The sequence below is a fragment of the Somniosus microcephalus genome, chromosome 13 (genome assembly GCF_052327205.1).
Source record: "Somniosus microcephalus isolate GS21.2 chromosome 13, FLI_Smic_1.0, whole genome shotgun sequence".
NCBI lineage: Eukaryota > Metazoa > Chordata > Chondrichthyes > Squaliformes > Somniosidae > Somniosus > Somniosus microcephalus.
The window spans coordinates 61,650,230-61,666,317 of NC_140999.1; the positions used below are offsets into that span (position 1 = coordinate 61,650,230).

Consider the following 16,088-nt stretch of genomic DNA (forward strand, 5'->3'; position numbering starts at 1 on the left):
CTCGTCGAGATCTTTTATATAAATTGTGAATAGCTGGGGTCCTAGCACCGATCCTTGCTCCTGTACTCAAATCCTCTTGCAATGAAGGCCAACATACCATTTGCCTTCCTAACTGCTTGCTGCACCTGCATGTTTGCTTTCAGTGACTGGTGTACAAGGACACCCAGATCCCTTTGTACATCAACATTTCCCAATCTAGCACCATTTAAATAATACTCTACCTTTGTTTTTCCTACCGAAGTGGATAACCTCACATTTATCCACGTTATACTGCATCTGCCATGTATTTGCCCACTCACTCAACTTGTCTAAATCGCCTTGAAGTCTCTTTGCATCCTCCTCACAACTCACAATCCCACCTAGTTTTGTGTCGTCAGCAAACTTGGAAATATTACATTTGGTTCCATCATCCAAATCATTGATATATATTGTGAATAGCTGGGGCCCAAGCACTGATCCCAGTGTTAGTGACTAGTTCCAGGTGAGACAAAAACAACTTGCATTTATAGAGCGCCTTTAACATAGGAAAACATCCCAAGGTGTTTCACAGAGGATTCAACAGACAGAAATGGATGCCTAGCCAAAGGTGGTAGTAAGAGACTTGACCAAAAGCTTGGTCAAAGAGGTGGGTTGTAAAGAGGATCTTAAAGGAGGAGGGAGGTAGTAAGGCATAAGGGTTTAAGGAGGGAATTCCAGAGTGTGGGGTCTCGACAGCTGAAGGCTCTGCCCCCAAACGTGGGGCGATGAAAAGGGGGGAGGGATGCCAAATTTAGAGGAACCGGGGGATATTGTAGGGCTGGAGGTGGTTACATAGATAGTGAGTGGAGAGACGTGAAGGGATTTAAACATGAGGGTGAGAATTTTAACTTGGAGGTGTTGGGGAACTGTGAGCCAAAGTAGATCACCAAGGACCAGGGTGATGTGTGAGCGGGACTTGGTGCGGGTTAGTATACGAGCGGCAGAGTTTGGAATGAGCTGAAGTTTATGGAAGATGGAAGATGGGAGGCCGGCCAGGAGAGCGTTGGAACAGTGGAATCTCGAGGTGACCATGACATGGACGAGGGTTTCAGCAGCAGAAGGGGTGAGGCAGAGGCAGAGACGGACGATATTACGGATGTGGAAGTAGGCGGTCTCAGTGATGGAGAGGATATGGGGTATGAAGCTCAGTAATAATAGGGCGCTGAGATTGTGAACAGTCTGGTTCAGTCTGAGTCAGTGTCCAGGGAGGGAGATGGATTCATTGCCAAGGGTTTGTGGTGGGGGCTGAAGACAATGGCTTTAGCCTAACAGAGGAAGGGTGGAGAGAGGTGGTGGAGAGGTAGAGCTGGGTGTTAGTAGCGTACGTGTGAAAGCTAACCCCATGTCTGCAGATTATGTTGTCAAGGAGCAGAATGTAGATGAGAAGGAGGGAGGGTGCAAGAACAGATACTTGGGGGATTACAGAGATAATGGTGTGGGGGCGAGGGAGAAGCCATTGCTGGAGATGCTCTGGCTATGACTGGATAAGTAAGAGTGGAACAAGGTGAGTGCAGTCCTACTGAGCTGGACAACAGAGTAGAGGCTTTGAAGGAGGATGGTGAATGGTCAAAGGCTGTAGAGAGATCAGGGAGGGTGAAGTGGGATAATGCACCACCATCACTAGAGAATTTAAAGCTTGCAGTTAATGCCAAAGGCACAGAGTTATTGGGGTGAGATGATGAAGTAATGTATATTTAAATTGAATTGGAACTGAGGGATTTGCAACAGTGACCTTTCCCTGGTTAAACCCATGTACCTGTCTCACTGTCCCTCGACCTTTCCCTGCAGGGAGGATGTTTCCCCTGGCTGGGTGGCCTAGAATGAGGGGTCACAGTCTCAGGATATGGGGTAGGACATTTAGCACTGAGATGAGGACAAATTTCTTCACTCAGTGGGTGGTGAATCTATGGAATTCTCTACCACAGAAGGCTGTGGAGGCCAAGTCACTGAATATATTTAAGAAGGATAGATTGATTTCTAGACACAAAAGGCATCAAGGGGCATGGGGAGAGAGCGGGAATATGGTATTGAGATAGAGGATCAGCCATGATCATATTAAATGGCGGAGCAGGCTCGAAGAGCCGAATGGCCTACTCCTGCTCCTATTTTTCTATGTTTCTCTGGTTATACCCATCTACCTGTCTCACTGTCCCTAGACCATTCCCTGGCTAGACCCATGTACCTGTCTCACTGTCCCTAGGCCATTCTCTGGTTATACCCATGTACCTGTCTCACTGCTCTATCAGATCTTACCCTGGTTATGCCCATGTACCTGTCTCACTGTCCCTAGACCATTCTCTGGTTATACCCATGTACCAGTCTCACTGTCCTTAGACCATTCCCTGGCTATACCCATGTACCTGTCTCACTGTCCCTAGACCATTCTCTGGTTATACCCATGTACCTGTCTCACTGTCCCTAGACCATTCTCTGGTTATACCCATGTACCTGTCTCACTGTCCCTAGACCATTCTCTGGTTATACCCATGTACCAGTCTCACTGTCCCTAGACCATTCCCTGGCTATACCCATGTACCTGTCTCACTGTCCCTAGACCATTCCCTGGCTATACCCATGTACCTGTCTCACTGTCCCTAGGCCATTCTCTGGTTATACCCATGTACCTGTCTCACTGCTCTATCAGATCTTACCCTGGTTATGCCCATGTACCTGTCTCACTGTCCCTAGACCATTCTCTGGTTACACCCATGTACCTGTCTCACTGTCCCTAGACCATTTCCTGGTTATACCCATGTACCTGTCTCACTGTCCCTCGACCATTCCCTGGTTATACCCATGTACCTGTCTCACTGTCCCTAGACCATTCTCTGGTTATACCCATGTACCTGTCTCACTGTCCCTAGACCATTCCCTGGTTATACCCATGTACCTGTCTCACTGTCCCTAGACCATTCCCTGGTTAAAACCATGTACCATATGCGTCTCTGGCTGTTGGTGGTCCAGTAGACTGGAGAAGTGTTGCATCCCTGATCCCTGGTCTAGACGAGAGTGCATCTTTGTCCCCAGGTGATCAGTGGGTTGATGGGTCTGCTCCGTGTCCCTCGAGGTCTGGGTGATGGGACATGTTCCCTGATAAGTCTGTGACAGTTATCGTCTGAAAATAATTAACCTGAACTGAAATGAACCAAGTATTCTAAACATTGCTTCCTTCCTACAGGACATTACTGCAGCAGTTGAGAAAACTCCAAGTCCTGGTCATGCATTCAACGGGCAAGACTGCACAGACGAGCGCCTGCATCATGGTACATCTCAGTACTCATATTTGCACAGCGTGTGCATGTGAACTTTAACCTTTCGGTGTGTTTGTTGGTAAAATGGAGAGGGGCTGAACTTGGCCATAGGCGGTGACACATTGGCCGTCCATTATACCCTCTGTCCGATATTCAATTCCATTTATTTCAACAGACTGAAAATCGGGCCTGACGTATAACAGGCGGCCAATCTGATCCCACATGTTCAGTGGCCCCAGCCCGTGTCCAATTTCACCCCGGAGAGTGCGCCTGCTTTACTGATCGTAGTGGCTGTTTTACTTCCTTGGTTACTGAACTATGGTAGATCTTTGTTAAGTAAATCAACACACGTGTGAAATACATTTACCTGTATTGTGTCTGAAGAGTTTCCTGCTAAAATTAGCGCACATGATGAAAATGGTGTCGCCGTAGCTAGTCAGTGATTTCCATTGGACAACATTGAAGTACCAATGAGCTAACAGCATTGTGGCACTGAGTTACCCCCACACCCCTCCCCCCCAAGGAATCAGCATCTTTAGGAGGCAAGAGGAGAAAAAAAATGGCACCTCGTAATTCTGGCTCTTCTATCTGCCCTTGCAACAGAGACACTGTCCCTTTAAGAGTGTCCCTTTAAGGTGCAGTTAGTGTCGATGTGAGCTGTGTAACCTTCGGTCTTTTCTTTCTCTACAGGTGCTGGTGTTGTCCTTCGGCCTGATTATTTTTCCCAGCTTCAGTTCGTTCAGCGGCAATAAGGGTGCAAAGGAAGATGACTTCACTCCTGTACGAGGTTAGTACTGGTACCCAGAGTAACTTAACGCTGGGCGATTGGGATAACACTCCAACACCAGACTCCGGTGACGAACAACAGACAGAACTCTCAACCTGATTTATCTCTTTGGGTGTTAACCCAACTGCTTGATGTGTCCCTTTGTAAAGCATGGAAGGAGAGAGGGCTTTCATGATAAAGTTGCCCAGCTATTGTGGCAGGCACTGCCAAGCATTTGACATCTCCAGTCACAACAAAATGGACAATAAAAGCAAAGTTGGGAACGGGGGCCTTTGGGGTAGGGGGTGTGGCCTCCAAGGTGGCAGAACGGAACTCAAGATGGTGACTGATCTTTCCCATGCTCCACGGTGTGGCTGAGACAGCAGCGGCAATTTTAACCTAACCCTCTCCTCGGGGAAACTGAAGTCAGCAGAGAGTAATATTGGGCAGAGTGTAAAACCGGCATTCCACCCAATTCCAAGGGTTTCCCACTCGGCGAATTAGGTTAAAATTGCCCCAGGAATATTGGTAAAAAGAAAGAACTTGTATTTATATAGCGCCGTTCATGACCTCAGTGTAATGATATCAGCAAATAGAGATGGTATTTGCCTGTTCGATTTCAATACACTCAGGACGTCTCAAAGTGCTTTACAGCCAATGAAGTACTTTTGAAGTATAGTTACTGTTGGAATGTAGGAAACACGGCAGCCAATTTGTGCACAGCAAGCTCCCACAAACAGCAATGCGATAATGACCAGATAATCTGTTTTAGTGATGTTGATTGAGGGATAAATATCGGACAGGACACTGGGGATAACTCCCCTGCTCTTCTTCAAAATAGTGCTGTGGGACCTTTTACATCCACCTTAGAGGGCAGATGGGGCCTCGGTTTAACGTCTCATCGAAAGACGGCACCTCCGACACTGCAGCGCTCCCTCAGCACTGCGCAATCGGTGGTTTTGGATTGGGCTTCAGGGGAACCAAACTTCAAGCCTGTGGAAGTCAAGCAATGTGGGCTTTAAATCTGAATTAACTCATGCGATTGTCTCTGAGTGAAACAGCTGACGATGGCAGAGGGGACTATCAGGAGCGCTGAGCTGTAGGGGGGCATCCTTTACCTGGTTTATGGTAATTTACCTGGTCAGGCAGTCTTTGCCACTGCACTGTGACCAATTCCAATCAATCAGTGGTTTCGAATCACTAAACCCTCCTTCCAGTTCTGACTGGAGGAACTTATAATTAATGATATATTAAAAACAGACAAATGGTCTGGATACAACAAAGTCAAATTTTATTAAAACTAAAGAAACTACACCACACGATCAAAGTAATCACGGTAAAATTGCTTAACAGGGGAAGGCAGACGGCAAAAACGAGGGATAAATGGCTACAATGTTAATTTTACAATCTTAGCAACATTTCCCTTAAATTACCACCCCTTTACTTCTCACTAGATTGTCTTGTTAGTGGGTCAGAAGCCTTGCTCACCTGCAGTCCAAAGAGTAAAAAAGAGAGAGATGCTTCTGGGAAGCTATCTTTTATACCCCTTTTTTTGGGGCCCGCCCAGATCTGATGTTTCTGGGCTAAAACAAAAGAGATCCAAACTGTCCACTTGTCTGGGATGGGTTTGGATAAAGTTACAGTTTAAATGTGTCCATTGTCTGTGGTGGCTTTCGAATAAAGCTGCAGTGGTTTGAATGTGTTCTCCCATTCATTTAAACGGTTCCTCCTCAGTTTGGATGTGTCCACTTGATATACAAACAAATGCTAATAGCATTCAATTGTTTTGTAAACAAAGCATTGTCCTGTGGTCATCTGGAACCGCAATTGATTGACAGTCTTGAGTGCTTAGCAAACAAAGTCCCTTTGTTCATGCTGGCAGTTTCAAGCACTTCATCTTAGAGTCAATTTCAGTGAATGGATGTGTGTAAACAACCCAGTGTGCTTGCTGTCCGATGATTGGCTGATTCAAACGGGCTACTCCCCAGTGTAAACAAACAGCTTGGAGGTTACCGGACCCGCCCAATACCACAGGGTGACTGACAGCTCGGGCTCCATTCAAACCCACTACAGGGCAGCACTGAGCTTTTTCATATGCTAACAGCCTGTCTGTCCTTTTAAATTCTGTTTCCATGAGGTCTGTTCAGCCATTTTTAACAGTCCAAGGCCTAGAAATTCGGTTGTGGGTCCGCCAGGGCTTTAGCGTCCGAAATTTTGCGCCGGCGTTAATGCCGCTGCGCCCGACGAAAATTCAGTTGCCCCGGGCCCAGACGGCGGCGGGCGCTAATGGAGGGTTTTTGCGCCTCACTATGGGCGTTCAGTGCAGTTTTCAGGCGCTAATCCCCCGCTGCGGCACCCAAGGCGGTGCGGCAGGCTGGGGTACTGCAGGCCTCCTCCTTCTGTTAAGGAGGAGCTGCCTGCAGCCGACCGCTGGCCGGTCGATTCGCCCGACAAATGAGCCCGGCACCTCGGGGAAGAGTCGGGCTCGCGGGCCACACACATCAGTGCTGCGGGGGGGTGGTGGAGGAGTCCGGGGAGGGAGGTGCGGGCAGGCGGCCGCCGGGAAAGCACCCGGCCGCCGCTCCACCTTTATGCGCCGGCGCAAAGGTGTGTAACATCCCTTTCAACAATCGTTGGTTGCGGCTGCCATGGGCGAGGCGGCCGCAACTGAATTTGGGCTTGGGGCTGGGTTACCACGGCAACCGGGACGCTGCGCACACCGATGACGTCATCGGTGCCGGCGCAGCGCTACCGGCTAACGCCGATGGTAGGGCCCAACGCAATTTCGTTACCAGCTATAATTCCGGCGCAAGACCCTCTAATGCCTCTAATTGGGCGCTAACCCCACCGAATTTCTAGGCCCAAAACTCAAGAGTACGGCCTAGAAATTCGGTGGGGTTAGCGCCCAATTAGAGGCGTTAGAGGGTCTTGCGCCGGAATTATAGCTGGTAACGAAATTGCGTTGGGCCCTACCATCGGCGTTAGCCGGTAGCGCTGCGCCGGCACCGATGACGTCATCGGTGTGCGCAGCGTCCCGGTTGCCGTGGTAACCCGGCCCCAAGCCCAAATTCAGTTGCGGCAGCCTCGCCCGTGGCAGCCGCAACCAACGATTGTTGAAAGGGATGTTACACACCTTTGCGCCGACGCATAAAGGTGGAGCGGCGGCCGGCCGTTTTCCCAGCGGCCGCCTGCCCGCACCTCCCTCCCCGGACTCCTCCACCACCCCCCCGCGGCACTGATGTGTGTGGCCCGCGAGCCCGGCTCTTCCCCGAGGTGCCGGGCTCATTTGTCGGGCGAATCGACCAGCCAGCGGTCGGCTGCAGGCAGCTCCTCCTTAACAGAAGGAGGAGGCCTGCAGTACCCCAGCCTGCCGCACCGCCTTGGGTGCCGCAGCGGGGGATTAGCGCCTGAAAACTGCACTGAACGCCCATAGTGAGGCGCAAAAACCCTCCATTAGCGCCCGCCGCCGTCTGGGCCCGGGGCAACCGAATTTTCGTCGGGCGCAGCGGCATTAACGCCGGCGCAAAATTTCGGGCGCTAAAGCCCTGGCGGACCCACAACCGAATTTCTAGGCCTACATCTTTTTAAAAAATGTACAATCTTAAAGTGTGCGATTTTCACAAAGTTCTTTGATTCCAGTGTCCAAGTGCTGCCCAGCTTATGAGCTTTTTAACGCAGCCTTTTGCGGTTCTGGGTATGTTTTAAAACATTGTCCAACCCAGAGACAATTTAAATCACACAGGTCTTCGTCCATGATGTGGATTAATATTTCCCAATCTTCGGGGGCGGAGGGGATTTTGTGACCCCTACAGTGCCGAGTGCAGCTCTTTAACAACAGTTCACCCTGAGTAATTCAAGCAGCTGCTCTCTGTAAGTCGCACTTTCTAACCAGACTTGGAGTTGAGAGAGTAATGGTGAACAAAACATGGGCGAGGAAGTAAAAATAAAATAAAATACCGCAGGTGCTGCAAATCTCAAAAGAAAAACCCCAGAGAAATTGCCAGAAACACTTGGCAGGTCAGGCAGCATCTGTAAAGAAAGTAAACTATTAATGTTATAGGTACAGCCCTTGAGGAGAATGCATTCTGATGAGGGGCTGTGTCTATAATCTTAATTTTTCCTTTCTGTGCAATAACAACTTGTACTTATACAGCACCTTTAACACAGTAAAATGTCCCAAGGCGCTTCACAGGGGAATATTCAAACAAAATTTGACACTGAGCCACATAAAGAGACATTAGGTCAGGTGACCAAAAGCTTGGTCAAAGAGGTAGGTTTTAAGGATGGAGCAGACTCTCCCACTCTGTGAAGAAATGCCTTGTTTCTGCTGGAGTTGAGGCAGAGAACTTGGCAAAGTGGGTTCGATGAAGCTATGACCTACCACAGCATGGTGCAGTATGTTGGGGCTCCAATGGAATCAGTCACTCTACTGACTCTCACTAAAGAGGTTTCTTTTTATCTGGAATGAAGGGCTTCCGCATCTCTATCTGAAGAGTCCAAGAAGCTATAACGTGGAATAAAAACAGAAAATGCTGGAAATACTCAGCAGGTTAGGCAGCATCTGTGGAGAGAGAAACAAGAGTTAACGTTTCGGGTCGATGACCCTTCATCAGAACTGGAAAAAGCTGGAGATGGAATAGGTTTTTAAGCAAGTGTAGGGGCAGGGAAAGGGGGGAGGGGAGGAAAGAACAAAAGGGAAGGTCTGTGATAGAATGGAAGGCAGGAGAGATTAAGAGACATTAAGAGATGGGACAAGGCAAAAGGAGATGGTAATGGGACAAGTTAAGAAACAAAGATGGCTTTAGATGAAGTGTAAATGGTACTGGCAGAATGAAAGACAGCTGCCATGTGGGAGAGAGAAAAAAAATGGAATAAAAAGAATAGGAGCAGAGGTTATGGTCTGAAATTGTTGAACTCTATGTGGAGTCCAGAAGGCTGTAAAGTGCCTAATTGAAAGATGAGGTGCTGTTCCTTGAGCTTACGTTGAGCTTCATTGGAACAGCTATAACATGGATTTTCTTTGTAGTGTTTTCCAGGTCTCTGCATGGTGTGGAGTCGTCCCGGGTGCTTCACATGTTGGCCAACCCTCACAACCATGCCCCAGCAGAGAAGAATCCGGAGTGGAGTGATCAGCTGACCTTGGAGAGCAGCGACATGGCCAACAAACATGACCACATCGAGAATGGCAAAGAAATCACCGGGGATATTGGGAGTCTCTCCTCCAACAGGTCCGACTCTTCGATGAGGAATGGCGCCCTTGCCAAGGATGTCACAGTCCTTGAGGACCTCAGTCCTGAAGACCATACTGCAGAACATGGACAAGGACATTCAGCATGGACTGAACTGAGCCCTTCTGAGCTGATCCCTGACCACGGAGATGAAATGTAGGGGCTTTTTAAATCTGGGACATGTCTTATTAGTTGATGTTTAAAGGTGAAAGGAATCACGACTGATCGAGCACTGAAGACTGGAATAAGATTGACATCTTTACATCAGAATACACTTTACCAGTTCCCCTTGTACATCCTTTGAGTCCCTCAATCTCCAAATTAGCCATATTGCACAGTCCAGATATTGCCTGATCTGCCGCATCTTGGTTTTAAATGGGTACAATGTATATATTTTTAATTTTTTTTTTTTTTTACAGTAAGTAGCAGTCTTAATGACATTAATGTGGGCAATCCCAGCTTCAGAGCATTAATACTCAGCACTACAATTGTCATTTTTTCAAAACTTAGCACAGCGTTAACAACACTGAGCTGAACGGATCCCGTGTGCAGAAACCATATTGTTTCACTTCCTGTTGTAATAATAGTACTCTTCCTGTTGATCTTTCTTGATATGGAGCTCGGATTGGTAGTGCGATCTGGAGGTGCTAGACCTCACTTAAAGGCCCTCTGTGGTCAAGCTGTGTTGCTGGATTGGCCTCTCTCTCCCTGGTTCGTGCGACTGAGCTTCGCGTTATCAGCACCCGTCCACTCCATGTGGTTTCAATTCTTCTCCAGTTTCTCCACTTCTCTGGTGAAGGTGGTGATATACTGGCACATGGTTGGATGGGTGAAGGTTGCCCTCCTGGCATCTCACACAAGTTGCCCATTCTTAATGTGACCACCCTAGGCTGTGAACATTGGCTGACTATGACTTTGGAAACTGTAACAGGGAGGACTGGAGGGTCTTTCTGAATGGGTTGAATGTGTTTTCCTCATCTGCACCTCTCTTGTGACCCTGACTGATATTTCTTTCCTGAGACCAGAGACAGTAGACTCCACTCACCCTCACCTCCACCCCACCCTCACCATACACTCCCCTCACCATCTCCCAACTCTCCAGCCCCCCCTTCAGCATCTCCCCCTCGCCCTCCACCCCCTCGCCCTCCACCCCCTCGGCCTCCACCCCCCCGCCCTCCACCCCCTCGCCCTCCACCACCCCCGCCCTCCACCACCCCCGCCCTCCACCACCCCCGCCCTCCACCCCCCCGCCACTTTTAGATGTGGCTTTTTCTCACAAGTTGCTTTATATGCCGGCTTTTCACAAAAATGATGTAATATTTGGTTGATGTTCAATGAACTTCATTTAAAAAAAAGATTTCACTGCAACAATCAGAATGAATGCAAATCATTAAAAATTCAACCGATCTGTAAAAATACATTTGTGGATTTTTTTCATACACTTGGAACCCTCATTAACCACTTCCTCCCCAATGGATAATGGAAACTGGAAGATTATTGTGAGTCCACAAATTTCAGCTTCATAATCCCAAAAATGATCACCGGCGATATGAGCAGACTGCTTCGTAAGATATTCCCCAGTTTTGGTGGAGGATTATTGCAATTCCGCTAATGCCTGCACTAGAACAGTGGGACTTCAAGTGCTTGCCCGCTAATACCGCTAATATCTCCAATATTAATGTCCAGGCTGTAGCTCAGTAATACTCAAGGCATGGGGAGACAGATAACCAGAAAACCAGGTAACCAGAGAAGGGAGAAAGTTTCTTTGATGTATTAGCTGCTGCACAATCCTAAACCTGCTATGATCATATGAAATATGAAGGACAGGAACAGACCCACTGGTCCATCAAACCTGCATCACAATACAGATGTGATGCATCACAATACAGACACTCCCCACCCCACCCAGAGCCATATGACCTCCTGAGAGAAGCAAAAAAACCAGTTAAAATGCAAGCCAATTCGAGGGAAAAAACCTGGAAGATTCCTCTCCGACTCCCTTAGGCGATCAAAACTAGCCCAGGAGATCACTCTGGCTCTGATAATTCCATGCAGCACCTACCTCTATGAGGTGATCTCCACCCCAGCCAGAAACAGGTCGGGCTCTCTCTTGAAGGGAATCAGCGAATCAGCATTCAACGCACAGGCCGGCAGGTTTCACAGGCCCACTGTACTCTGGGGAAAAAAATAACCGCCTCCTAACATAAAGAAATGAAGAACTTGCATTTCTATATCGCCTTTCAAGACCTCAGGATGTCCCAAAGTGCTTCACAGCCAATGAAGTACTTTTGGAGTGTAGTCACTGCTGCAGCAGCCAATTTTCACACAGCACGATCCCACAAACAGCAATGTGATAATGACCCTGTATACCGGTGCGGATCGAGCTGTCCTACCCATGACCGGCATCCTAACTACTACTCCCATGATTGTGTGGTTGGACCGTCCACAATCCTCTGGGGCTGGGTAGGCTTCGGAGGCTAGTCGGAGTTGGCACGGGCTTAATGCATTCTCAAATGGATGGAGGGCTGCGAGGTGTTTGTTGCTGATCCAGGAGGGGACTAAACCCTGTTTTAAATCCTGCAGATTACTGTGGCCCTCGCCCAGCAACCATGCCCCATATAGCACGCACACCTCGTTCTGCGCAGCCTGGTCAGAAGCATTTCTGTCCTCCCTTATGAGGGCATTTACCATCTTTGCCTGCTTCTCCAACTCCGCTATGATCTCCTTTAAATGGACCGTCATGGCCTGGTCCTCATGCAACTCCGAGCCCACTACCTTGTTCTCATCCATTAATATCTTCCTTAACTGTGATTTTGAACCGTTTATCTGGGTCTGCAGCTCTATGTCATCCAAACTGTTGATGACAGAGGACCCAGTGTTAAACGCAGTAAAAACATCGGCCCAGAACTTGGTGTCGGGGGCTTGCCGCGCGTGCAAGCCCCCGATGTGCACTTACCCGGCGCGCCGACATCTGAAACCTGGCCCACAGTGGATTTCCTGTCAGTGGCCCGGTTCTGATGTCAGTGCACTGTGCTAACCTGACCCAACGGCGTAGTTAGTGCGATGTGCCGGCTGGGATCAGGTGAGCACTGTTCAGCCAATCAGGGGAGGGGAAACTTAATTCATAAGTTTGAGTGTAAGAACTGTCAAACTCATGAATAAGTACTGCACCCCAAAACACTACTTAAACTTTAAATAAAATTTAAAAAAACATCCCAATCATTAAATTAAGTATAAATAAGTTTAAAAAAAATTTAAACAATAATTTTTTTTTTGAAAAAAATAAATTTTTAATAAAAAGGGTCTAAAACTAAACTTACCTTATTGTAGATTCTTTAAAATAATAAACCTGTGGGAAAATAAATTCTAAATTGCACTAAAACACCACTTACCTGTAAAAATAAATACTTACGTGTGCTTTTTACAAGCGTAAAGACCGGAGGCCTTTACACATGCGCAAATCCCCCAAAACAGAGGAAATCCAAGACGCACGCGCTGCCCCCTACAGTGCACGCGCTAGCCTCTTCACCTCTTGGGTTAGAGGAGAGGAAATGCCGGTTTTCAGCGCATGCGCTGTGCATGCTGAAAACCGGCATTTCCTCCGGCCAGACGCGTGAGTACCCCTTCCGTACTCACGCGTTTGGGGAGGAATTACTGCCACATCATTCCATACTCCCCTTCTTTGTCTCCCTGCATTACCCAAAAACTCTCGGTGTGTGGTGTACAGTTCGGTTTCATCGACATTGGTGAAATCGAACTCATAAAACTTCCTGAACATGTCCTTTAATAGGGCCTGGTATAGCTGCTCTGTTTCTTTGGGGCACCACTCCGGCAAATGTACCTCAGTGAGATTTAAAATCACGGAGGCTACCGCGTAGAGTATCCCCTGGTACAGCACCTGATCTGTAGGCACTAGTACCAGCCCATTCCCTGGTCCCTTGGTGGTGGTGGGGCACCCTTCCCTGGGTATCCTCGCTGCCTGCGCCATGGGCAGGGGCTTATGGGCCGGGTTACAAGCTCTGTGGCATTGACTGGGATCGGGGAGAATGGGACTGCGCACGCCTTCAGGCTGGTATCCCACTTCATCCCCTCCCCGGCGTCTTGCCACTGCCGGTGGAAAATGATGGATATGCCTGCGGGGCAGACCTTCTCTGACCCCCACATACAGATATAAATCCCTTGGTCCGGTTCCCACCACTTGTCCCAACACACACTTAATCCTCCGTGAGTCCCTGTAATTGTCCGGTGGGTATTTTTCCCCAACCGTTCCCACTCGACTGCGGGGTTTCTCATATCTTTGCTCAGCTTCCTGAGCCACCACCACCTATCCAGAGGAATGTGTCCCTTGCATGTTAGACATATACGTTTTCCTACGGTGACGCTGACTCTTGTGGTAACGACCCGTACCCTGGGGCACAGGAGGGAGGCCTCCCCGTACGTGAATCCGGTTTGGCTGGAGTACTGAGACGAATTGGACCCCAGCCATTCTGGCCACCTTCCCTCGTGGATGTAGACGGCGGTCTCCTCCATCTCCCGTTCACCGCTTCCGTCGGTTGCTATCGGCGCTCTATCTCCGGAGCACCCATAGATGTGGGAGTCCTGCACATCACCCCTCCTTCCCCGGCTCAGCCCCATCAGGGCGAGTAGGATTACAATCCCCTTCATCCCGACAGTCTTTCTGTGACAGATACAAAACATACAGCCAGGTCCCCAAGAGATTCTCTGGCTTGGGTGAAGCATGGTCGGGTCTCGCGACCTCGACCCAAAATACACACTCTTAACAGATTACTTACTTAATCTAAACTACCCATCACCTTATTTAACTTAAGCTAAAACACCCAAACTTAAGCTAAATACTTAAACTTAATAATATAAACTTACATTACCTAAACTATGTGCATCCGCCGCTGTCTCCAGGCGGCCAGGCTAATTCCTAGTTGGGCTGCGGCACACCGCTTCCCCCGGCGTGGCTGCACCGTCCTGCACTGTTGGTCCCTCGCTGCCTGTGGCGACTAGCTGAGGACCTCTATCCTTTGGCTTCCCCCTGACTCGGGAGACTGTCCCTTTGAACTTGGGAGCTGGTGACCACGGCTTTCTCGGCTGGGGCATCCGTGGAGACCTTCTAGGGACTTTGGCGGGTGGGGCTTTCTTGGCCGATGGGCCTTTAACCTGGACCGCTGTCTCCTCCGGTGTGACCTGTGGGCTAACCACTGCCGCTGGCTGGGGATCTTCTCCCTTCGGCTTGACCTCTCCCGAACCTGGGCTAGGGGCAGGTAACTCTTCGCAGCCTGTTGCTGTAGGCTGAGAGTCTCCGCCCCCAGGTCCCAAAACTGGGTCTTCACACTCGGGTCCCTCCTCCTCTAGATCCCAGAAAAGTGGGGGAGTGTCCCAATCGATTGGCAGGATGGCCCCTCCCTTTAAGCAAGCCACAGCGCCTGCCTGCGCAGCCTGTGAACTCGCTCCTGCTGCAGGCTGAGGATTTCTATCCTCAGACTTTACCCCAACTGGCTGTTTTCCCCTTTCAGGTTAAAACAGCTTGCACTGGTTGATATGAAATCATTTTGTGCGCCGGGGCACCTTAACAGCATATACCATGGGGCTGGCTTTATCTACAATACTGTAGGGCCCCATGTACAATGGTTCCAAACTTCCTACTCGGGCATAGTTCCTCACCATGACCTGATCTCCTACCTCCCACTCGTGGTGCTTTCGGGGTTCGAGCAGCAATCAGTTACTCCGATGCTGCCTTCCCATGTTCCCAGCCGCTTGCTCGTGGACCTGCTTAAGGTGCTCAAAGAGGTTTCGGGCGAAACTGTCCCAGTTTACCTCCCTGAGCTGACCCTCTGTGAGCACCGGGGTTAGTACATGGGTGGGGGTCTTCTTAACCCTGCCAGTCATCAGCTCGTATGGGGAATACCCCGTGCTTTTTGACTGCCAGGCCTGGATCCCCATCAAAACCAACGGTAGGACCTTGGCCCATTTACGGGGCGAGTCCATCGTCTCCTTCCTCAACCTTTCCTTTAGGGTCCTATTCATTCTTTCCACAATCCCGGATGACTGGGAGTTGTGGGCCACGTGCCATTTCCCCTCAATGCCTAGCAGCATAAGGGTATTCTGCATCACCTGTCCGGTGAAGTGACTCCCTTGGTCGGACTCCACATACTGTGGTAGTCCCCACCGCGAGAACACTTCCCGGACCAGGATCCTGGCAGTACCAGAGCTGTGGCTGTCCTGCAGGGGAAGGCCTCTACCCATTTGGTGAACACGTTCACCAGGACTAGGCAGTACTTATAGCCTCCCTGGGCGGTGGGCAGGGGCCTGATATAGTCGACCTGTATCGACTGCCATGGTCCCTCTACCCTCCTGATGTGTCCCATAGGTACCTTCCTTTTGTGGGGGTCGGGGCTATTCGCAGTGCACACAAGACAGCCTGCACAGAACTCGCGGACATCCTCCCTGAGTCCCGGCCACCATCCCGCCTGTTCCACCCGCTGCCAGGTGGTCTCAGGCCCGGGGTGTCCCGCTCCTGGACCCTCATGGGCCAGTTGAAGGAATTCCCTCCAGTGCTGCTGCGGCACAACCCACTGTTCCCCCCGGAACAGCATGCCTTCTTTTACGGAGAGGGTCGCTGTGCCGTACGGACCCTCTACCCTTTTTCCCTCAGTCACTGCGCTGAGGGCCGCCTTGAGGATGGGGGCTTGGGCTTGGACCATCTTAAGGTCCGGGGCTAACGCTACCCCTGCACTCCCTTGGGTCCCGTCCCTACCTCTGACTGCCGCCATGGGTCTGGACCCAAATGGGTCCCAGAAAGTGCCTGTACGGGCA

The 16,088-nt window shown here is 49.7% G+C and overlaps 1 protein-coding gene across 3 annotated transcripts in view; it reads left to right on the top strand.

Moving 5' to 3' along the window:
- The window catches only part of LOC147108365 (cyclic AMP-responsive element-binding protein 3-like protein 3), a 143,303-nt gene extending 132,624 nt beyond the window's left edge, over positions 1 to 10,679 (top strand). For all 3 annotated transcript variants that reach the window (XM_086004966.1, XM_086004967.1, XM_086004965.1), the window contains 3 exons: positions 3,197 to 3,281; positions 3,960 to 4,056; positions 9,062 to 10,679. In XM_086004966.1, coding sequence (XP_085861092.1) covers positions 3,197 to 3,281; positions 3,960 to 4,056; positions 9,062 to 9,423 — 544 coding nt within the window. In that variant the 3' untranslated portion in view covers positions 9,424 to 10,679. The remainder of the gene's footprint in view (positions 1 to 3,196; positions 3,282 to 3,959; positions 4,057 to 9,061) is intronic.
- Positions 10,680 to 16,088: the final 5,409 nt, after the last annotated feature.